The sequence below is a fragment of the Danio aesculapii genome, chromosome 3, assembly GCF_903798145.1.
Source record: "Danio aesculapii chromosome 3, fDanAes4.1, whole genome shotgun sequence".
Lineage (NCBI taxonomy): Eukaryota > Metazoa > Chordata > Actinopteri > Cypriniformes > Danionidae > Danio > Danio aesculapii.
The window spans coordinates 52,721,164-52,744,820 of record NC_079437.1 but is presented as its reverse complement, the minus strand read 5'-3'; the positions used below and the strand labels follow the sequence as shown (position 1 = coordinate 52,744,820).

At 37.1% G+C, this 23,657-nt stretch overlaps 2 protein-coding genes across 3 annotated transcripts in view; one reads left to right on the top strand and one right to left on the bottom strand.

Moving 5' to 3' along the window:
• Positions 1-9,115, top strand: part of unkl (unk like zinc finger) — a 40,357-nt gene extending 31,242 nt beyond the window's left edge. For both annotated transcript variants that reach the window (XM_056454228.1, XM_056454227.1), the window contains 3 exons: positions 1,032-1,228; positions 3,788-4,045; positions 4,215-9,115. In XM_056454228.1, coding sequence (XP_056310203.1) covers positions 1,032-1,228; positions 3,788-4,045; positions 4,215-4,370 — 611 coding nt within the window. In that variant the 3' untranslated portion in view covers positions 4,371-9,115. The remainder of the gene's footprint in view (positions 1-1,031; positions 1,229-3,787; positions 4,046-4,214) is intronic.
• A 153-nt stretch (positions 9,116-9,268) lies between these two features.
• Positions 9,269-22,794, bottom strand: LOC130220592 (dynein axonemal assembly factor 8). Its single transcript, XM_056452819.1, has 17 exons — positions 22,720-22,794; positions 21,222-21,416; positions 19,561-19,744; positions 17,534-17,610; positions 17,287-17,413; positions 15,656-15,781; positions 15,407-15,574; positions 14,963-15,256; positions 14,830-14,886; positions 14,716-14,745; positions 14,460-14,629; positions 13,921-14,107; positions 12,008-12,102; positions 11,827-11,928; positions 11,391-11,743; positions 11,244-11,313; positions 9,269-9,423 (listed from the first exon to the last, which is right to left on the bottom strand). The coding sequence occupies exons 1-17, from the start codon at positions 22,792-22,794 to the stop codon at positions 9,358-9,360; spliced, it is 2,376 nt and encodes a 791-aa protein (XP_056308794.1). The 3' UTR covers positions 9,269-9,357.
• Between the last annotated feature and the right edge of the window lie 863 nt (positions 22,795-23,657).

Sequence of the window (23,657 nt, the reverse complement as noted above, 5' to 3'; positions counted from 1 at the left end):
ACACAGGGAAAAGTATTAAACACACGAAGAAAGGGAGGTGTATAAAGGCATGGAAAGCCCAGACAGCAGCTGAAATCTGTCAGTTCTTCAACAATGCTCTGCCCTTCCTCATTGTAAATTATTATTAGCTGCTTCAGTCCAACATCTACATTATCAGGATGATGAAGATGAAACCAGGGTGGACATTTCAGCAAGACAATGATCCAAAACACAGCCCAAGAAACTCTCAAATGCTTTCAAAACAAGTAATCGAACTGAGGAATGGCCCAGCCAATCACCTGACTTGAATCCAACAGAGAATCCAAATTAAACATCAGATTTGGTAGACAATGCCCACAGAACTATTAAGATTTTAACACTGCTGAAGTCTGTGGTAAAACTCACACCTGAGCAATGCACTTGACTTCATTCTCCATTTGAGAGGAAATTTTTCAGATTTGTTTTGTTTTATTTTTATGTTTGTTGTTTTTACAAAAATCTGGTTCAATTCCACGTCAACAGCTCCTTTAGAAATATTATTTCCAGGAAAAACCATGATGTGTAACACATAACTAAATACAATTACATTCAATTAATAAACAGTTGTTTTTGAAAAAATTTACAGAATTTATTGTGTTAAAATATGTATTTTTAATTATTATTAATATTGTAATAAGGGCTTGTTTTTTCCCCCTTTTTGAATAATATTTGATAAGATATTTTTTTTCATTATATCACAAATGGTAAAAAAAAACTGAAAAAATTTGTGGAACAACCATGTAGATATATCCAGTATGAATGCTCAGAACTACAAAAGCTCAAACTGTCAGCAGGCTTGGTGACACCTGCATCTCTTATTGCCCAGCAGACTAGAAATGTGTAAGTTGTGTAGCAGCCCGTTGAACAGATTTTCACTTTTCATGCATACAGTAGGCATCAGGTGGTCCGTGGGTGTGCCATCTGAGGCTTAGACTTTTATATTCCCCTTGAAACTTTCAAGTACGTCACAGTCTTTTGCATATGTGAGTTGATGCATTGCTCCTTTGTCTCAGGTCTTAATGGCGGAGCAGGGGGTATATGGGACTTTATGAGTGGCAGCTTCTCTCCCAGCCCGTCTCCAGTGTTCAGCAGCCTTACTTCCAACACGGTCGGCTCCAGCAGCGCAGACATCGGCCGACTCCTCCGAGAACTGGATGAAGCCAAGCGTAAGATCAAGCAGTGGGAGGAGGCCTGGCACCAAGTCAAACAGGTCAGATGTGCTCGCTTTTTACAGGCCTCATAAGATGAGTGACGCTTAAAAACAAAGGCTTTTATTTGGGAGCCATTTGCAGCCCTCTGAGAGATTCAAGTCAACTTTTGTTATTGAAAATAGCGGCTGACACCTCAACGCCTCAGGGTATATGCAGTGCTGAAGTGATTATGTATATTTTTTAGGCCACCTAGAGCCTCCCTAGCCTCTCAACTGAAAACCAATGAGATACTTGAATTGTTTTTTGGATTAATAAGATCTGTGAGCCACAAAGGTTTATAATTCTAATGATAATTCTCTAATTCTTACATGTTTTGTTCATCGAGATAATCTTTACAAATGAAGACAATATTTATGAGTTTTAGAGCATGAATTACAGTTGGCAGAACTACCATCAGTATCTACCTTATTGTTCGCATACAAGCGGGCGCAGCCATTTGAGTCTTTTTGGCTCAAGACTTCTGGTCTCAGTCACTTCCATTCATTTTTAGATGTTAAAAACAGCTGGTTATGCTGCTTGATGTTGCAAACTGATATTTTCTTATCATATGATTCTTCTTTGGCTGTAAAGTCATGCACACACTTGTTTGTAGAGCAAGTAGTTTGACCGTTTTCTGCCGTTTATTATTCCTAGTCATTCCTCCCATAGGTAACTGAATTGCAAGTTTTAAAACAATCGCAAAAACAAGCAAACTTCCTCATTGAAAAATAAAGTAAATACTCTATATTCTTAATATAGTCTAAAAACATTCATTTAAATTCAGTTATAAACACAATAAGGTTCTGAAAGTGCCATAAATGCTCTGATATAAGTCAGTTGTTTTCATTACATTTTGAATTTCATTACATCAAGAATTTTCTTGATTTGTTTTTTTTTTTAACAAGCCCTATTACCAACCAAAGCAAACTTTGTCAAAGTTAACTTTGGAAAGCTATTTCAAACTTCTAAAATCTTCACGTTGGCCTGATTTAATTTGAAAAGACATCAAGCCAGTTCATTGTTCATTATTCCTCTTTGGGATAGGCCTGTGTGTTTTGGGAGGATTCAAATCAGGTGCTTTTAAATCTGATTTAAACTCAACATGTCTGCACAAGCATCTTCATAAACGTGTTAGAGAGTTTACAGAGCATCAGATCCACTGTGTTAAATTTATTCTAAACTCAGAAAGAAATCTGTTTCTTTGAGCCCCCTGACTTGGAAGACACCATCATTTTTTGGAGTCATTTTGATTTGACTGAACGAGAGTGTGTTCAATTTCAATTGGTTAGCAATCCTGTCACACAAAGAGGACAGTAAAGGTCTTTGCACACTGTAGTCCGAAAATCTTGTATGCGGTTTTTTTTTCATATTCATATGCAAAAAATCGTCACGTAAACAAACCTTGCACACTGAGTCAGATGTGCATTAATTAATCCATTACGAAAAAACGCAAAACAGTTCGAAGTCAGTTCAAACAGTGATACTTTGTTCTCCTCTCTTCTCTAAATTAGAAAAGAAAGAGGAATAGGCTGCATATTTTGTTCATCCAATACTGCCTAGAGGAAGGAGAGTTCAGCTCATTATCAAAGCGCTGTGCTACGATTATCCCGAAATGCAAAGTTTATTTCAGGAAATCAGTGGAATTTTGGTAGATTGCTTGTGATACTTCACACATTCACATACGTAAACAAATCATGACCAGAGACTGGCAGTACCTATAGACATTATAATAGATGGCGGCCATGTTGACGTGTCAAAGCAATTGACAGAAAGCGGACCATGCTTTCTATTATAATGTCTATGAGCCGTACGTCAAATGTATGAACACACATATCAAACAGCAGCAGGGCAGATGTGCGCCAGTCTCTGATTCCAGCATATAGGGGTTCTCAACTGTCCGCCACTGTCTTTATTTTATGCACTGTATTTGTCATAAAGTGATCTCTTGCTCAAATGACGGCATTCCATAATTAGCTTCTGTGTAAGCGAAAAACATCGAACCTGGTTCAATTTTTTTTTTTGACGAACGAACGTTTCGGAGGCAGTGTGTCAAAATGATTGTCATTTACGATTGACAATACGATTGAAAATTATGGACGAACTTTAAGATTCTCAAGTCACTTGATCTTGTGTGTATATTTGTGTTATAACTATAGGTGGGCATAGATAAATTTTTTTAATCTAGATTAATCTCACTGTAATCCGGGAATTGATCTAGATTAAAATTGCTCAGGTGAATTCAGCCAAAGACATTAAGAATATGTGTGCTACCCAAATAATGACTAAGTGACTAAGTCTTTGAGAACGGGTTTCTCAAGTCAGGTGGCATATTAGACTAGGGGCTCATCTCCTGTTTCCAAAATGCATCACAAAATGCTCAAGAAAATGTTCTACTATGATAATTGGTGATGAAAATAAATAATGTTCAATAAGATGTACTTGTGTTTACTAACTGTTTTGAACTGTAGGCCTTGCACCGTCAGCTTTGCACCTTGGCAGAAAGCCCAAAAGGTTTAGAATGATTTATTCTGGTGGTTATCAGATAGAAGGACTCACTTTAACACATCTCTTTAACACAGGCCTGTGAAGCGTGGCAGAAAGACGCTCACGAAGCGAAAGAACAAGCGAAATCGGCAGAAGCGGAGCGTCAGCTAGCAGAGCAGAAGCGGGAGGACACGGAGCGCAAACTGAAGGAACTGCAGGGAGACTTTGACGCTTTGTGTCGTTCGCCCAACACGCCTCTCCTGCGCAGCTACGGCGAGCTGGACCAGCTCCCCCTGCCAAAGCTCCGCTCCATCCAGAGCCAGCTACGCTCTGACCTAGACCTCATAGAAGGGGTAAGAAGGACCAGGTCCCAACACACATACGTCACCATGTCACATTTACACACACTCTAAGTAGAGCGTCGTACTCTTCTAAGCGGCAACATGAGTCAGTCATGCATGACGCACTGCATTGAATCTGTCCAAGTGTGACTGATGTTAACTCTTCTTTTTCTCAACACAGGTAATATATCAGCTTCAGTCAAAGAAATGTATAGTTTGCCAAAAGCATGATCGTTCCATTGTCCTGCAGCCTTGCCAACATTATGTACTTTGTCAGAAATGTGCGTCTGGTAAAAAGGAATGTCCTTACTGTAAGACGAAAATATCCAAGTGGTGATGTACAGCCATCCAAGGTACTCTTTAATGATTTAGCCCTTTGAAGAACTACTAAATACATATTATAATTATTATGCTTAAAGTTTCTAAATAGCATTTTTTTTGTGTTTCAGTATTTCATATAGTGATTGGATTGATCGATAGTTTTATTAGAATCTAATAAGTGGTGTTTGACTGATACAAAAATCAACTTCTTTAATGCAATACCTGTTTTTGTACAAGCTAGATTGTCCATTTTCAAAAAGCATTGAACAATTTCCCCTTTGTTATCGCTTTTGGCATTTATAGTCAGTTTGGCCCTGATTTGACTGTTAGCAACAAAATCATCGGCCATTATGACTATTATTATTATTACTACTAGCTGTGTGAAGAGGATTCATTTCTTGTTAAAAGCACTTTGTTGACTTGGAAAATTGTCTGAGGGTATTTTGTTTTCTTTGTAGAAATTTTGCTTTAAGCTGCTTTGTAGTTTGTTTTTCATTTCCTTTAGATTTATATATATTTTTGTTCCCAAATATGCTAAAGTATGAAGCTTTTGTGTGTACTGTGAAACATAATAGAATATTTCATTTTTTTCTTACTGTTAAATCATGGTAATAGTGTATATATCTTGTTAGTTTTCATATAAAAAATAGTACTAAATAGTAGTTATTACTTTCATTGTTACTTCAATTTTTCAATCAAATAAGTGCAAACTTTGAATGCATTTTAGGCATAACCAGCAGCTGTAATATCAGTAAGGCACATACTGTATGCTAAGGCATTTAGTAAATCAATTTCTCTGTCTTATAGTGACTATTTAGATTATGTAGTTGTTAGATGAGCACACGTGTTCTGTGGTCCTCGGCGACACAGAAATCGTTTCGTTTGTTTTTTGGACTTTAGCCTTGCAGATATGTTAGAACATATATCTGATTCCTGGCCACTCCCTCTTAAGTGCCTTGCCTTTAAAAAAAACACACACATTTGAAGCATCTGTGAAGAGTTTAGGATTGTAGTAAAACAAACATAGCTTGTGCAAAGTATGTATTTTTCTGTAGTACCATATTATTGGCCCAGTTCAGTACTAAAGACTTCACCCTTGTTGGTGCCTGAGCTCTAAGGTTCAGTCAAAGAATCGTCGTTCCCTCTTCATTAATGACGGTGCTTTTTGGGTGCAGCTTAGAAACGTTGAATCATCCTTAATTTGAAACTTGTAGGATGTTCAAATCAGGAAAGCGTGTGTTTCTTTGATGGCAAAAACTAAACTGGCTTAGTACATTTCTGTTTTATTGAAATGTGTAGAATTGTAGTGCTCTGTAGTGTTTACAGAAAGAAATCATTGGTGTTTTTTCGTATCCAGATTCGACAGTGTAATGTGCTTAGGTAATCTAATTGAAATGACCTGCTACTGTGTTATCTGAAACTTTTTTGTTTGTTTGTTTGTTTGTTTTCGGGGGGTTTCTTTTCATACTTACAGCATTAAGTTTGTGTGGTGAATTGTCAGGTACACAAAGGTGCAAGTTTTTTTTTTCTCTCTCTTTTTAAAAAACCGGGATTAACAGTTAACTTTAAAAGGGATGGTTATTGAGGATCTAATTGTCGAAGCCTACTTTCAACTTGACGAGGCGGAGACAGTGTGTGTGTGTATATATATTTGATTTCTCTCCGCTTTCTTGTGTTCGTATCCGAATCCACAAGGTCTGTATGTAGCTCTGATTTGTCACTGCATGTCAGTGTGTAACTTTTGTTAACCAGCTGAAGCTCTAGATCACACTGCCAAATGTATTTGTGTTGAGCAGACGTATCCAGTTGTTGGTCGAAGTATTCAAAAAATAATCATATTTCAAATGCATTGACTACGTGCTCATCTTTTTCTAGTCCGATCAGCAAAAGGCTTGTTCTTTTTTTTCGGTTAACTTTGATAGGTTGAAGCGGATCAAAGCAGCTTTGGGTATTGCGATGTTTCCAACACTCAAGTGTTCAAGAGCTTTTGCAAACATGTCACTTTGTTGAGGAATTAGTTCCATTGTTTGGTTTTTGGACCATGACGTTGGGGTTTGTGGTTGATGCAAACGCAAGAGTGCGGTCGAATCAAATGAACGTGGACTTTACTCAAATGAACCAAAGTGGTATTGTAGTTTATACTTGTTTCAAAGTTCAACTGAAGTGGTGTTCAATTACTATGTCAGTTTATTTTTTCCTTAAATGTTTAATTTGACAGGACAACTATGCCAACTGCTTTTTGCTGACAATATTAATGGACTAAATGCCCATTTTTGTAGTTTCTACCAAAGACCTTTACTATTCTTTGTTCTCTCTTCAATTTTATAACTGCGTTTTCATTGTAACATTCTGAGGAAATAGTCAGAAAATGACCAAATCTAGTATCTTATTTACATAATACGTGCATTCAAAACAAACAAGCTCCTAACGAACCACGATTCTTGATCAGCTTCATATGAAGATTGTGTTTCTTAGTGAAAAAAACAAAACGATGACATAGTATTGAATCGGCTGTAATCTACAGTGAAGGAATGTCACAGTAATGAATGAATATTTGTGTTAATATTCTTAAGTGGCCATATGAATTAGTGCTTATTTGAAGTATGTATTTTTTTTCTTCTTTTTATACTAATAGTACTGAATCGTAAACAATTTGAAACATTAGTTGTTGTGCACTACTTGGGATTTAAAAGTGTATACTCAGCCTGTAAGGTGCTCTCTTTAGTTTCCATTTGACTGGTGTTTGTTTTTTCTGCATATGAATTTAGAAATCTTCTAACTTATTATTGTTTTTTTTAACCTTGAAGTCTATTATTGTGTTGTCAATTGTCGTCTACCATTTTGATTGTTATGTAAAATGGGTCCCTTGTTCACACTAGTTGAAATGGCTGAGACAGACAGTGGGTTACAATTACCAGAACAGTTCAAATATAGCCTTAAACATCACTTTTTCGCCTAGTGACGATTGCCTGTCATAGTGGTACGTAAAAATTGTTCAAAAGTGTATTTTAAAGAAAAAAATAATGTAGCCTGCACTTAAATGTCTGATTTACAATCAGTCATCCTGCTTGATAACATTAAGGATCAAGTCTCTTTGGAACAAATTTGTGCCTTTCATGAAGCCAGATTGAAAGTATTCTTTGATTAAGCAAATGGGTAATTCAAGCTAACGAAATGAGCCGAATTTTAGTGCCTTGGGACGTTTTAATCTGTATTTCTCAATGCACGAGAGTCCGTCATGGATACTATTTAAATAATATTGAATTACTCTGCCATGCCTTTGAACATTTCACTTGGACTAATAAGCGATCCTGAAAAATGTATTACTGTTGAGAAGTCAGCATGACGATGCATGTAAACGGTGTCAGAGTAACAGTTGTTTTGCGATCGTATTCTCCACAAAGCGTAGCAGCTCATTTATGAAGTATGAACATTTTTAAAAATGAAGCTAGTCATTTCAAGTTTGTGCTTCCAGCGGATTTTCTGATATCGGTTTGCTTATCAGTGAACTTCAGTAGTGTAACGGCAGATCTTTTAGGACAGCACGGTTTTACAGACACGAAAGCCCTCTGTCTGCATCAGCCATTTTGATACTGTAATCTTTAACAGAATCGACCATTTAATGTTGACGTAAGACCAGGCATCTGCAATTAAAGAAGCACCAAGGACTCTTGTTCAGCAATGTGTAATGTATTGGAAGTTTACCATAATGCTCTGCAGTGGAAATAATCGTTTCTTTCTTTTGCATTCTTGTGGATTTTTCTTACGTTCATTTGTTTGTTTTTTCTAATTCTGTTCTCTATCAGTAGTGTGATTTATTGAACCTAAGGATTTATGCAATCTTGTATATACATATTACATATGAAACTGGTTAAATTTAGCAAACTAGCCAGGGGGGGTCTATTACAACAGTACATTTTTTGTAAGAGGCTAAAATGCTAACAAATTATATATATTAAAATTAAAAAGTTTTGTTTTTTTTGTGGAACCGCTGTTCCCTATAATTAATGTTACGGTTAATCGAACATGAAATCCCTTAATATTGAATGTACCATTCAAATTAGATTTCAAATGGGTCACTGGAATAACATAGAGAACCGTTAATCTATAATGATGTAGCACTAGTTTTGTGAATTGCGATACATTACAAATAAATTTATAAGTTAAACGCAATTGCAGTTTTCGAGTTTGTGTATTTATCCGTGTAACAATTTGATGGAAATACGAGATGTATTTTTCTCAGGGTTTTACAGGAGAACTGTAGAATAGAGAGAGAGATGTCCAATTTTCAAAGGAAACTGCAACTCACAGATTTATTAGCTCAATAGTCAAAACGAGGAAAACATTTATATTACGAGGAAAGAAACATATCCCTTATTTTGGTACAGTATGCATCGATATATAGAACAGCTTATATTCTAATTAGTGTTGAAATACTATACAATTTTTGCTGTCAGTATAATACTTTGTGTATGTGTTGTCAACACGAGACCTTAAAAAACATTTACTGGGAGTTCTGTGTTTAAGTTATGGAGGCTTCTTTATGGAATAGTTGTATGTTTTTTGATGGTCAGAGAGGATTTTTCTTCACTAGAATTACTTAAGATGGTATTATTTATAATGCATAATCTTTCTCTTGTAGTGTATCATTTAAAACAATTGTTAACACTTGTCTACACACTACAGCAGTTATGCAATGGTTTACAGAATTCATGGAATTATTTTTGTCATCTTGGGAATTAAATAATTTTTGATCTTTAACCTGCCTTGAGTGTTTTGTCTTCTTATTTCCACCATGAAGGTTGATTACTAATATATTAAGTACACTGAACCATTCTTTATTTGGCTCTTAGTGTATTTGAATTTAATTTGGTTAATTCATGACATTTAATAACTCTAAAATGTATTTGTGTCATTTCATTGTGTAAATACAGTTGAATGATGTGAACTACAGAAAAGGAAATGTTCACCACTGGATACCTATTGTCAATATCTCCTGGTTATTATGCTACGTGGTGATGGCTGTCAAGACCAAGATCGTCAAACAGGTAACACAGCAATTTCACAGCCTGCAGACACAGAAAAGTTGAAGGAAATCAAGGCGAACTCTTAAAAAAAAAATAAAAGTATTGGCATTAGACATATCCATATATACTGTGAACCTTTAGAGTGCTTTTAAAGAATATTCGCATTGTATTTGCAGTGGTGTTTAAAACAGTGCCAAAAGCTTGGTGAAAAGTTATGACGTGTTTGGCAGTCATCAGCATCTTAAACCCTCCAAAGAATGTATGTACATTTATAAAGCTATGTTTTGCATTATATTATCTTTGCATCCAATTACAAAAAAAAAACAATTACCGCTTATGCTGGGTGTTTCTAATGCAGTGTCCATTATCAGTCTCGCACAATTTTTTTCTCTTTTTCTAAAAGTCTTTATAACACTAGTTGAGTTTTTCTTTTATTATTTGCAAATAGGACTGGAAAAAGATTATTAGTGGTATTTCTCATTCACTATACGCTACAAGTTTACCCAATTTCCTTTCTGTGTTAAACATCATTTGGGAAATATTTAAAAAAAAAAATTAATTCAGAGTGGGGTTAATAATTCTGACGTCAACCTGTTAAAAGTAACTTTTTTGGCAGCTTAGGCATATTGACAATTCCATATACCATGATAATAAAAAACTTCAACAATTGATCACAAGATAAAAATTTGACACCCTCTTAATTAGCATTTACTGCTTTGACAAAAAAAAACACATTTTTAATGTACTGATAAAGGTTAAACAAATCTTTGTTAAAACATGAAAATCCTTAAACCAATAAGCTATGTTCACAGTATTGAAAATTTAGATTTGAAGCAAAGGAGTGAATTAAACAAACTAAATGACGAAGATACGTTATTGTGTACTTAAAGGCTTCAATAAGGGAAAAACTACATTTGAAGCAATGAGAATGACACAATCAAAAGCTTTAAAACCAGAGAAACATGAACTGTCTATTAAAAACATTTGAGTGACTTGATTGCTGTAATTCTTATTTGTAAAATTTTCTGCACAACATCACAGGTAACTTCCTTTTTCTACACAAATTCTGGTATAAAACTGCTTTTTTAAATAAATTGAACCGATGTAAATGATCCAATGAAATTAATTTTTTTTTAGATGTTAGTATCAGCTCCAGAACAGTGACAAAATTCACGTTTAGAAGATATAAAACTGATATCAACATGTAAGGCTTGTAGTTTGTCACTTCCGCCTAAATGAATCTACTGTTTTATTCACGTCACCTCATACTTCAGTTTTTCATCACATCATAACCAATCAAACATAGTATCTGACATGCCCCGCCCCCTTCAATATGCTTCTCATTTACTTTTCATTTGATTCCTGAGCTCAACCACACACACTGAAAGAGCGGTGATAAAAGAAACAGCTATTGGCTGTTTTTTTTTTTAAAGGTGGAGCTACATTATGTCCCACCCTCTCGTTATGTTTCTCTTGAGATTGTCAAACATTGAATAAAACTGCATATTTGAAAGCATTTCACACAATACCTTTAAAAGTTGATCACTTTTAATTTCTTTTAAAAATAGTTTTGCAATCTGCAACCCAATTGTACCCAAACTCTACTGGAATGACTGGATTTTGCCCAATATATTTCACAAAGCAATGTTAAATATGACCCTACCCTAAATTTCAACATCCATTAAAACTTTACATTCCAAAAAAAAATAATAATAAAGTATTTATTTTTTTTTTCTAAATTCTCTCAAGAAAAACATTGGCTCTTTTTAGGTCTGTTCACTTTGTTTCTTTGTGGCACTGTTGTGAAAACCCTCTTTTGGAACTTTTATTCTTCAAAGTGTAAGATATAATTTACTACATACCTCTTTTTTAAAGCGTGGGTAAAGAAATTCCCTCGTTACTCTCCAGAAGTCAGGTCTCTCCCTACAAATTCTACAGCAAGAGGAAGAAACTAAATGCATAACATTGTATAAAACTGCTGAAATATGTCATTTCAACACTGCTTGTACCTCTCAAGAATGATGTCAAAACAAGTAACGGCATTGTCTGCTTGCAAAACAATGGCAAGGCAGGGACCCTCACATAAAAGTTCTTCACCAGCAGAGGCCCTCAGTAACTCGCAAACGTGGCGTCTTTGTTTTTCTCCTAGCATGCAAAGCCTTCCTTCCAGCAGATGGCAGCCTGTCCTAAGCAGCCTCTGCAGCAGTTCTGAGAACAGTGGAGGCTGACTCTGCTGGAGGAGGCTGGATGGTATCAGCAGGCAGGTGGTCTGATAAAGAGCAGTGCAGACCAAAGGCCCTGCTGGCACTGAAACACAATAAACAACAACAGTTCCCATCCTCATTACAAAGGTCGATCGCAGCTAGTAAAACATCAACAAGTTTGGGTTTATGTTTGTCAATGACTCCGTTTTCTGATGTTTTGATAGAGAGGTGAGGAAAACACATTGCCTTGACCAAATTCTGATGAAAATTTGACAGCAGTTCGGAGGGAGTGCGAATGATCACAGTCCGAACTAGCTTCGGGATCCGAATACAAACTTGATATCTGGAATAAGATGAAAAGGTTTTGATTTAAACAACACTGTTGTGAAATATTGTTAAAGATAAAACAAAAGTTACAAGACCTGCTCGTATCTCATAAGGGAAGTTTCAGCGCAACACACGCCTCTTGGAAACACCAACTTTATGTCTTCTACAGCCTTTCGATAAGATTGAGATCCTGTTTGAGACAATTCAAATAATGGGAGTTATTTAATCAGGGTTTCTTCTGTCCATTCCATATCCGTTTTCACACACACAAAAAAAAGGAAAACCAAGAAAATGGCAGTTTTGGCTCAATCTTTGATTTCCTCTCATTGGCCAACCAAATCTGAGCTCGCGACATCGCCCATAAAGCAATAGTCTCAATATATAATTAAAATAGGAAAAAATAAAATTAAAACAAATGGTGCCCTTTGTAATAGCCCCAGGGCCCAATGTGTTCTTTATCTGGTCCTGCTAACAACTATAAAAAAACTAAACAATAAAAAACTAAGTAAACAATATTAATTATTAATAGTCTATTATTATTTATCATTATTATTATTTAGGCCTACACTAGCTCTGAAACAATCATACAAACCAGGTGCTGCTTGGAAATGGAAATCTTTGCTCAGCATCAGGTGCACAGCAGCAAGAAGTTTGGCGGCGAACTATAGGCATATTATTCATTCATTCATCTTCTTTTTAGCTTAGTCCCTTTATATTATTATTATTTTTATTATAATAATAATTATTATTATTATATAGGCCTTGAGTGCTGTCGCCTCACAGCAAGAAGCTCGCTGGTTCGAGCCTTGGCTGGGTCAGTTGGCGTTTCTGTGTGGAGTTTGCATGTTCTCCCTGCGGTCGCGTGGGTTTCCTCCGGGTGCTCCGGTTTCCCCCACAGTCCAAAGACATGCGGTACAGGTGAATTGGGTAGGCTAAATTGTCCGTAGTGTATGTGTGTGGGAATAAGTCTGTATGTGTTTCCCAGTGATGGGTTGCAGCTGGAAGGGCATCCGCTGCATAAAACAAATGCTGGATAAGTTGGTGGTTTATTCCGCTGTGGCGACCGCAGATTAATAAAGGGACTAAGCCGAAAAGAAAATGAATGAATGAATGGATATAGGCATTGCTCGGAAGCAATCATGCAAACCAGGTACTGCTCGGAAATGGCTATCTTTGCTCAGCATCAGGTGCACAGCAGCAAGACGTTTGACAGCGAACTATGACCTTATTTTATTGACAAATGTGTAAATGCTGCCAATTTACGTTTTTATTTAATGTATGCATACGCAATGAATTGATCAGTTAGCCTGATAACTGATCAAATGATAAAATATGTAAACTTACATTTACATTTACATTTAGTCATTTAGCAGACGCTTTTATCCAAAGCGACTTACAAATGAGGACAAGGAAGCAATTCACACAACTATAAGAGCAGCAGTGAACAAGTGCTATAGACAAGTTTCAGGTGTGTAAAGTCTAAGAAGCTAAGCATTAGTTAAAAGTTTTTTTTGTTTTTTTTGAGAGAGAGAGAGAGAGAGAGAGAGGGCACAGTTAGTGGTATAGCCAGAGGGCAGTTGCAGATTAGGAAGGAAAGTGGAAACTTAGTTTATATATATATATATATATATATATATATATATATATAACTAAATAATAATAATAATTAAAAGCCGTGGTGCTGATTCGCAGAGGACTTGTATTTTGAGGGCAACGTCACAAGCTTAGATTTGGTTGGCCAATCAGTGGAAAGAGTGCGTTTCAGCACCGCCTACATGTGTACAATGAATTGTAAAGTAATTTATCCATTCTCCTACCCTATACCAAAAAACGAAAATCAAGCCAAAATCTTATTTTTTTCTCGTTTTTTGTGAGCAAAAGAAAAAACGAAAAACAGCCGTTTACTTAGTTTTCCTCTTTTGTTTGAAAATGGATATGGAATGGATGGAAGATACCCTGATTTTATTATATTGCCATACAATTTAAAGCATTGTAAGCAAAGTCTCACCATAGATGCCATTATGGAGTCTGTCAGAGCCAAACTGGGCCCTCCATAGTGTCTGGTCTACAGTACGGGCTTCAATGGGATCCTCAGGACCCATAAGTTCCCACAGCCTCATTACGGCATTCTCTCTCAGTAAACCCAAAGCTAGTGAGGGCCCAGATCTCAAATACTCCAACTCCTCAGTGGGATCCTGGACATTGATGAACATGTGACAAATGGCTTCCAACGCAAATCCAATTTTAACTAAATCAATATTACATGGATATGTTCCCATGTAAAAAAAAAAGTTCACATAATTGTGGTGAATATGCTTTTGTTGTGGGATTATATGCAAGATTGTCATTGAGTATTGAGATAATATTTCTTGTAGCGATATTTCAGACAGACAATATAGTCAAACTTCAATAGACTAACTCAAAGATTGCAGTAGTTGTAGATGTGGAACTGAATGAATAGTTCTATAGTGTACTTCTTTGGCACAGGGGTCTAGAATAAATGAGATTATTTGCTTTAGGCAACTTAGAAGAGAAGAATATTTTAACCTGTTTCTCTGGTGAATGTATCAGTGCGTTTGCCATTCTTGAGTCCAGCAGAAGTACACGCAAGCCCACTAGAGTATATCCGTTCTGTTTGATTAGGGTTAGAATTTTACCAAAGCAGTGTCTCCAGGCTCCAGGCTTGAACAGAGCCAGAGTCAAAAGTGGCTCTGGGCCTGAAGAGTACAGAGGGAAGAAGCTGCAAGTAAAAACCTTGAAAGACAGCTCCAACAAGGACATGTACTGGGAGGACATCACTTACCCAGTGTCATGTAACTGTAAAGCAAATGACCTGAGGGGTTGTCAGAGATTCACAATCAGTTCTCAGAGTACATGGGACAAGTGAATATATATTTTGGCTTGGTCATGTGCATACCTGAAGTGTCAATGTGATAAGGAGGCAGGAATTTCAGAAATGGACGACTGCTGTGATCTGATGAAGGAATTGTTATATACATCACTTCTGTTGCAAAATGAAAGACCAAACTGTTATCTACACTAAACCTCACCAGGGACCAATTCTGACTCCGAGAAGAAGAGGCAGGTCTGTCTGAAAGCTGTCTCAGGAGTGGGGGACATCAAAACATGAAGGGTTCCTGGATAATTGTGCTGTAATTGTTGGCGTAGACTGTTGAATGCCCTCACTCTTCTTAGAGCCAAGATCAGGGCAGGAGTGGATGTCAGACTTTGCACACTGCTTTGCCATTCTCTTTCCCCAATCTCAAAAGGACTCAACTCTTGTGCCTGTCGCCGGGACAGCTGGGACACCCACTTCAGTGCCAGCAACTCAAATCCCTCGTGTCCTGTTTGTGCAAGATAAGGTAGACACAGACAGTAGACAGACACTGAAACTAACTAACAGTGATTTACTTACTATTTGAATAGCTTTAATAACTGGTTCAGATTAGCTTAAATAGTACTATAGCTTAACTGTTTAAGTAGAGATTGTTTACCTGCTGGATCTCTCCTGAGAACTTTATGAAGAAACTTTATTTCATTCTCCATAATGTTTTGACCAGTCAGTGTGAGAATCACCACCTGCTCTGCATCTGGACAAGAGGGATACGCATGCTTGGACAGGACCATGTGGCTGGACTCTGGAATGGTCCACATGTGCCCACCTGTAGGACATCTTTTTAATGTCAAAAATACTCTTGGCTGCTAAGTAGACAGCTTATTAATATGAAAGGTATTGTGCATACCCAGAATGTTATGATGGTTTTTAGAGTAAGGTATGGTGTAAAAGCAGACTTCTGGCCCAACAGCTTCTGTGAATCTTGCCTGGATTGATCCAATAAGGCCTTCTACAACAAGCTCGTTCATCAGACCTTCATAAAAAGAAAGAATTTGACTTTTAGAGAACCTCTGTACAGCTAAAGAGTGACTGATACAATTGGTAGTATGGTACGCTTTTATGGCCATTTTCACTGTCAAAAGGTACCTAAAATGGCCCGTTTCCACTGACTGGTACGGTAAGGGTCAGTATAGGTCACCTTTATCAGTCTTGCATCTCCACTACCTAAAGGGTACCAAGGGTACCACGTCATGTTCTCGCTTGAGGAGATGTCAAGGAATCATTCGCTCCTTCCTTTTTTTCGTGCTTCACTCCCGCGTTTGTGTTTATGTAAGGATTGGATTTCAGAAGCACTTCAATCATCATGTGCATGTTATCATTATCAGCTCAAGAAGTTATTTTATTTTAATATTAAAATAAAGTCATTATTTTAATATGCACTCGAGCAGAGAAAATAAAACTGCTTGCACTTTTAGATGGCCTCATAAAACAAAAACAGGACACAGCATATTTTGTTCTTCTTGGCTTTGTGGCTGTACATCAAGACAATGAAAATGTTTGTCTGAGCGTGGGTCAACCATGGCTTGTTATATGCATATAGTCTTACGAAGTAATGTCTCGGCTGTGTATTTAAAAATGGTGTTTTCTTTGTTTTCATTCTTCTGCTTGTGTATGCGCGAGTGACGCTTCTCTGTAAACCAATAGCTTTCAGCTGCGCATCTAGCTCCGCATTTTTGTACCCTTTTGTCATGCTAGGTACCCTTTGCAAAGGGTGTCCAAAAAGTGGTGCGGTACGGTTAATTTTTAGGTACCTTTTGATAGTGGAAACGGCCATAAAAGCGTACCATACCATACCACTCAGTAGAAAAGGGCCAAAAGTGAACCGTACGTACCACTTTTTGGGTATCCTTTCGAAAAGGTACCTAGCCCAACAAAAGGGTACCAAAAGTCGGAGCTGAACGCTATTGGTTTACAGACAAATGTCACTAGCGCATGTACAAGCCAGGAGTATGAAAACAAAGGAAGAGCCATTTTTAAATACACAGCCGAGACATTACACCACAATAATATATACATATAATAACAAGCTATGGTCGACCCAAGCTTAAAAAAAAAACCTTGGCGTTGTCTTGATGTACAGCCACAAAGCCAAAAAGATAAACCTGTTGTCCTGTAGTTGTTTTACGTGGTCGTCTAAAGCGCGAACGGTTTCACTGTCATTGGAGCTCGCAATCGCTTGCCACGCTTCTATATTTGAAATTACGAACTTCTTCAGCTGATGATGATAATGTGTACATGATAATTGAAGTGCTTCTGACATCCGATTCTTTCAGAAACATTCAAATGTGAGAGTTAAGCGGGAAAAACAGAGAAGCCAGAAAAAACAAAGTAGCAAATGATTCTTTCAGCCACCTAAAACATGAACAAACTGCCATGCTTAACTATTATCATCTCCTTTTGGACTATTATGAATTGAAATGGCGCGTACTGTACCACTCAGTGGAAGCGGGCCAAATGTGTCCTATCTGAACACTCTACCTATCGGGAGTCTGGAAGAGTATCTAACTGTGCTTTCTCTCCTCATGAGCAGCACCAGGCAATGAGAGGACAGCTCAACCTGTTCTCCATCCAGAGACACTGTGGGAGCATGACAAAACGTTGCAACCTAATGGAGACAGACAGCATTTCCAGACAAATACAATCAGCATCAGTGTCATGGAAGTGTCCCACTATCAGCTTCAATATATCTCTGCACTTGTACATGCTCACTGTTGGGTTTATTTACCTGCCTAGTGGTGAGACCCAAAGATTGAGCTTGTTTCCTGGAGAGCTGCACCCTTTGAAGTCCCAACAGACTGAAGCCTGTTTTTGCACATGCCGATAGTATATAGCTGTAACAGCATGGTCCAACCACAGGAGACACAAGAAGAAATAAATCCCCTGTTAAGGGACACAAGGAAGGGGTTTACTTTATTTACAGCATTATAGTGATGTAGTTTTTATTTTCTAGTCACCTTTCACTGTGGCGCATAAACTTGCTGGAGAAGAGGTCTGAATATGAGAAACTCTGTCTTCTGTTTCACCAGAGTTCTGAATCCTATAGTAGTGATAACAAGAGTCGGCTAGTTCAAAGGAACAGTTCATCAAAAATAAAATATAGCCAAAGAAGATTTTGAGTAAACTTTCATCCATTTTTCTTTCACATACGTAGGTCAATGAGACCCAAAACTGTCAAGTACCAAAAGCTTTACAGATGGTGTGAAATCCATGACTCAAACTTCTAAAGAAAGACGATCACTTCATTTAATGAAGTGTACAGTTAAGCTTTTATTCCTTCTCAAATTAAATTAATATCAACAAATCGAAACGGTGAAATGTCAATCTTGACCAAATCTTTTACATTATTTGTTGTAACCCTTCAAACTATATTTTGATTCAATGAGAAGCAAATTCTTCACGTTTGATTTCATCATCCAAAGTGATCTTCTTTTTTAAAAAGACTCAAGATATTGTTTCAATTATTTGTTTTCATTTAACTCTTAAAGAGCCCCTATTATTTTGAAAATGACCTTCCATGCAGTGTGTAACACAGCTCTAAGTGAAGTGAAATATCCAGCTGAGGCTTAAATCTGAAAGTGCAGCGTGTTTAAAACTATTGATTCATCTATAAAAGAGTCGACTCATAGTGGTTTGAAGGAATCGCCGCAGTAACTAGTCTTCAGCCGTGTCGGTGTGACATTGATTTGGAACTCAAGCCCCGCCCATTTGTTGCGCACACAAACCCAAGAAAATTGAAACCCCATACCCCTCTGTGCTCTGAAGTGTCAGGGAAAGTTAGTGTTATTTTCCCTACCCAGTCGGTCAGTGGTTGGAAGTTTACTTTTGCAAAAATACCTCAGCATTATAGCCCCAGCCTTGTGCTGTGTTCCCATCATTTTTCTGACGAGTGCTTCAGCAATCTACACGCTTGCTAAGGGGGATTTGTCGGACGTTTGTTAAAGGAAAGATCAGAAAAGACTATTGATGTATAGGACTTTGTAAGTGCTTGACAGGAACTTTACAGTGCACAGTTCATCGATAAGTTTCTTCCTCCATTTTAAAAGTGTAAGTAAATGCGAGCTTACGATCTACAGATTACGGTCTGACATTGCTATGGCCACTATCAGCTGTTTCTACACATGTGTGGTAGTCAAGTTTCCAAAAAATTCAGCTTTTGCCACTGTGTGGATTAATACTGAATGTGTGTCACTGTTTTTACTTATGATTAAGAATAGAGCAATATGCTGGTGTTAAACTGCATTGCTTTAATGCACTCCTGCATTGGCTCACACATACACTCTGCACTCTGACTACTTGTTGATAAGCCATGCTGGGCATTTCTCTCTGTCTCACGCTGAATCGACCAATCACCGCAGATTAGCATCGCGTTAAGGAGGGGTTTGGGAACAAATGAACCGCTGAACGAATTATATGAGAGTCCTTGGGCTAATTAGGTAAAAGAAACGCATATTATAAGACAGTGAAAGTGTTTTTTGACATTGCATGCATATTAGCCTGTTGTTGGAGACCCCCAAAACCAAAATTAAATTTTTTATGCATAATAGGGGCTCTTTACAGTTTATAACTTTATTTATTCATTTTTTTTTAATTTTGGCTTCCACTGACCTATGTACAAATACAGCTGTAATATCTTGGAACATCACAAGGACAGAATTTAGAAACTATTTCTTCAAAAGTATTACAGTGCTTACATTGACACTGCGTTTTCTGCTATTCTACCACCAAAAAATAAGCAGAGCCCCAGATGCACACGATTGGCAAGACGGGGTGAGTACAGCAGGGGCTGGTCCTGACTGTCAAGGTAAAGGGCGTTGATGGATGCTGGATCTGTCCGCCTTGCCAGCTGGAAATCTGATGGCCCTGTGATCTCCTGCCACACTGAGTTAGCGTAAGGGCCCCGGAAAGCCATGATGAGCACTGGCTGATGAGTATGTTCCTTTCCATGCATAAATGACTTGTTCACTAGAAGAAAGGATATTTTTAACCCATGCAAATTGTATAAATGCTCTATAGTTATAGTGGAAGATGATACCTGTAAAGTTTGTTAATAACTCTTGGAGCGGATAGAGGAAACGAATACCACACACATCTAGACCTGATTTGGAGACTAGATCAAGTGTGTGGTGCATTGCCAGTGGGTTACAAAACAAGGCTCTGCCTATCAGAACAAGTGCTGTCTGAAAGAAATAATAATAATAAAGAAATCATAAAATGAGAAGACATTTAATGAAAGTTATAGGCTGCAATTACACTGCAGATCTTGATGGTTAATTCCGATTTTGTGACTGTATCCAATTTTTTTGATGACTGGCTTACATCATCTTTTAAAAGTGACTCCTATCCGATTGTCTGCATTTACACAGCACACGGTAAAGATGCAATGACTAGGAAAAAAAGAGCGGGAGCTGACTGACAGCTGATAATATAAGAGCGCCCTTTTCTCCGTTCCTGTATTTAATCTGTTAACAAGTTTATTTATTTTTTTTATTTTTTTCTACAATTTTTTTAACTTCTTTTTTACTATTAAAGTTATTCTACTATAGTTTATGACAGAAAAGCTCTCATTTTGCCATCTTCTTTTAATCTAGGCTTTTTTTAAACCAGTAGGCATTTTAATGTCATGTCCATGGCATGATTTGTGCATGTGATGTATGCAAAAGTTTTATATTAGTTTATATTGTTTACGTGGGGGATATTGCGCTCTCTTGCTCTCGATCTCTCTCAATAACATGTTTAAATAGTTGTGCTACATGACAATATAAAAGCTTTTTTTAGTTCTCATGTATGAAATTTAAGGTTTGGGAATCTGCTGAAGTCTGTTCTGGAATGAAAGTGCCAGAGTTGACGTCATTCATCACAGTTTTTAATGACACCTGACTCACATTGACAAGTGAAAATCCGATCTACCTGCTTACACTGCAGACACGAGGGCACATTTTGTATAAATTTCCACATATTAAAGTAAATCAGAATCTGTGTGAAAATGTCCATATTCGATCTGTTCCACATGGGAGAAAAAAAATCGGAATTGAGTCACTTGAACCATGCAGTTTAAATGCAGCCATATTGACATTTGGCTTTTACCTCAGTATGACAGTTTTGAAAACTTGTGGTCTCTGCCCTTTTACATTTTTGGTTCCCTGTTTCCAGAGTTTGCCAGTAGAATCCTGGTATCACACTAAAGACCTTGTCAACAGCCTTTAAAAATAGAATAGATAACAAAAGATTCAGAGTACTGTTCTTAATGCACTTACTGTACTTTGTACCTAATTACAACAATTGGGTAATAATAGGTATTAAAACCAAACATAAAACATTTAAACCTAATCTTAACTCTTAACCTAATCTTTACCTAATATTGCTCAGTACTTTCTTATGTCTCAATGACAGTAAACATTCTAAATAAAAAATACCTCTGGATTCGGGTTGACAGAGATGAAGCAGTCCAGGTAGGATGAAGGCAAGTGAACAAGTGCAGGATAAGGCTGTTCCTCCACTAAATTATTAAGCTGAGCTACCCAGGACGCAACAGTCTTCAACGTTGTCTGGGCAAAGAACTTGCAAACTCTTCTGTAAAATTTGTTCTCGTCCACTTCAACCCCCCTCATCTATAAGAAAAAATACAGGATTCCAATATAACATTGAACTTTAATCCATTAAGGCTTTATTTGGTCCTAAGTTATACTGTGTTCTTAATTACTATGTACCTACATTTACATTAGTCATTAAGTACAATGCATTTATGTACATGCATGTTTTTTCCATTGCGCCTTTATTTTTTAAAAATTCTGTGTGTAATTACATCAGTAATTATTTTCTGTAATTACACTGTTGAGCAATTCCTTACACCTTATCTACAATGTAAAGCCCACAAAGTTAAGGTAACTCAAACCATTTGAGCAAACCAATTGCAACAAACCATTTAAGTTCAAAAACGAATCCTAATGAGTACTGTGAACCTAATCCATTTGAGTGAAAGAAGCAATTCGAGCCTAGTAAAACCCAATAAATGATGAGAAGTCAAACCAACTGAGTACTGTAAAACCCAATAAGTTAAGGCAACTCAACCCGTTTGAGAAAACCGATTGCTACAAACCATTTGCATAAAAAAACTAATCTATATCTATACTGTGTACTTACTTTATTTAAGTTGAAGCAATGAGGTATTTAATTTACTCATTACCTTTAACACTGAGCTCAAAACTCTTTTCAAATGAGTAGAATTAACTTTGGTCACACCTTATTTTGATGGTCTGTTTGTTGAATTTAAGTTACATTGCATCTACATGCCTACTAATTCTCATTAGTTTATAAGTAGACTGTTGGGGTTATGGTTAGTGTAAGTTGACATGTACTTGCAAAGTTTCTTATAGTCAGTTAAATATCTGTTTAGCAGCTGTATTAACAGATAATAAGCAGACAGTATACTAATAGTCAAATGGACCATAAAAATAAAGTATTACCTTAACTGTCAGTAAATTTTGAGTTAACTACACTCATTTCATTTGATAAAGTTGATTGTTGAGTTTACAGCGTTCTAGATATATAAATATAAGTGTAATGTACTTATTGTGTTCATATTACATTGCACAATATGGTGCTATTGAGGTGGGATACCGGTAAGATTGGGGACAGGTTTGGTGGTGTGGGTAGATTTAAGGGTGGGATAAAGTGTAAGGAATGGCTCAACAGTGTAAAATTGAATGTGCAGAAAAATATACACTAATCACAAAAAAATGTACACAGATTCAGAGTGGGCCAACCATTATTTTTAAATACACTGAATCTACATTTGTGTGTGTGTGTGTGTGTTTAGCTTTTCATTTTCTGCAGATTACATTTTTACCAGTTGCTGAAACCATAATTAAAAGATCCATATATTTAATAAATAAAGTTATGTTTTGGACTCACCTTGAATTTCCTACTGCCAGTCAGACCATCCCCAAGAGACACAGCACAGATGTACAAAACCAAGCTGTCTTCCATATACAATTGCTGCAGTCCAGCCACCCAGAAAGGGGCATCAAACGTATTACCTTTTCCCATACACGTCTTAGGATCGGTCTATCACAGAACAGATAACAAAAAGATGAAATGTAGAGTATTTGGTAAAACACTTGCAAAGACTACAGTATTTCTGTAAAAGAGAAAACAACAGACACACCAAAGACATGAACCATGCTATCAGTGCATTGTAAACGTGCGATTTGATTAGGATTGAATTGGCGGTCTGTGTTTTCCGGTGCGTTCTTCCCACCACCACACCAGGACTGGACAAGGACACAGTCAACAGCAAACAGTCCTTCATGTGGAGATCTGCAGGTAAGGCGTTTACAGAAGGAAGGTAGGATGCTTCCTAAGGGGAGTGAGTACAGCAGTGTTTACTCTAAAAATGAAAACTGTCTCCATTGCATATGTTATACATCAACCGCTAGTAACTCACAGGGTCATACAGAATATGAGTCCTCTCAGCCGCATCACCCCTGTTATTTGCCGAACGTTGAGGTCTGAATGTTTGCAAACACTCGAGATCTTTCTCATATCTGATTTTATGATTGTGGTGCTCTCTTTGGAAATGGAGATAAATGTAAATGTTATGTTGTGTTCATTTCTTAGGATGAGAAAAATGTACGATTATTATGTACCTTTGTTTGTTTCCAGCAGCCTGAATGTGAGGAGACTGAGAATTCTGTTTATGGTCATATTTTGAAGGCGAACAGCAGACATTGACCTGCTGAATACCAGGTTCACTGCGGCGAGATTCAGAATCCTGAAGCTGGTTTTCTTTTATAGTTTTCCCTGAAGAGTTTTCCTGCCTAGCCTCAGCAAAACCTTGTGGATTTCTCAAG

Coding starts and splice junctions, on each gene's coding strand:
- LOC130220592 (XM_056452819.1), bottom strand. CDS start 22,794: ATGGAAGACAGCTTGGTTTTGTACATCTGTGCTGTGTCTCTTGGGGAT. Junction 21,417..22,719: donor CTGGCAGTAGGAAATTCAAG/GTGAGTCCAAAA, acceptor TTTTTCTTATAG/ATGAGGGGGGTTGAAGTGGA. Junction 14,746..14,829: donor TTATCACATTGACACTTCAG/GTATGCACATGA, acceptor ACAACCCCTCAG/GTCATTTGCTTTACAGTTAC.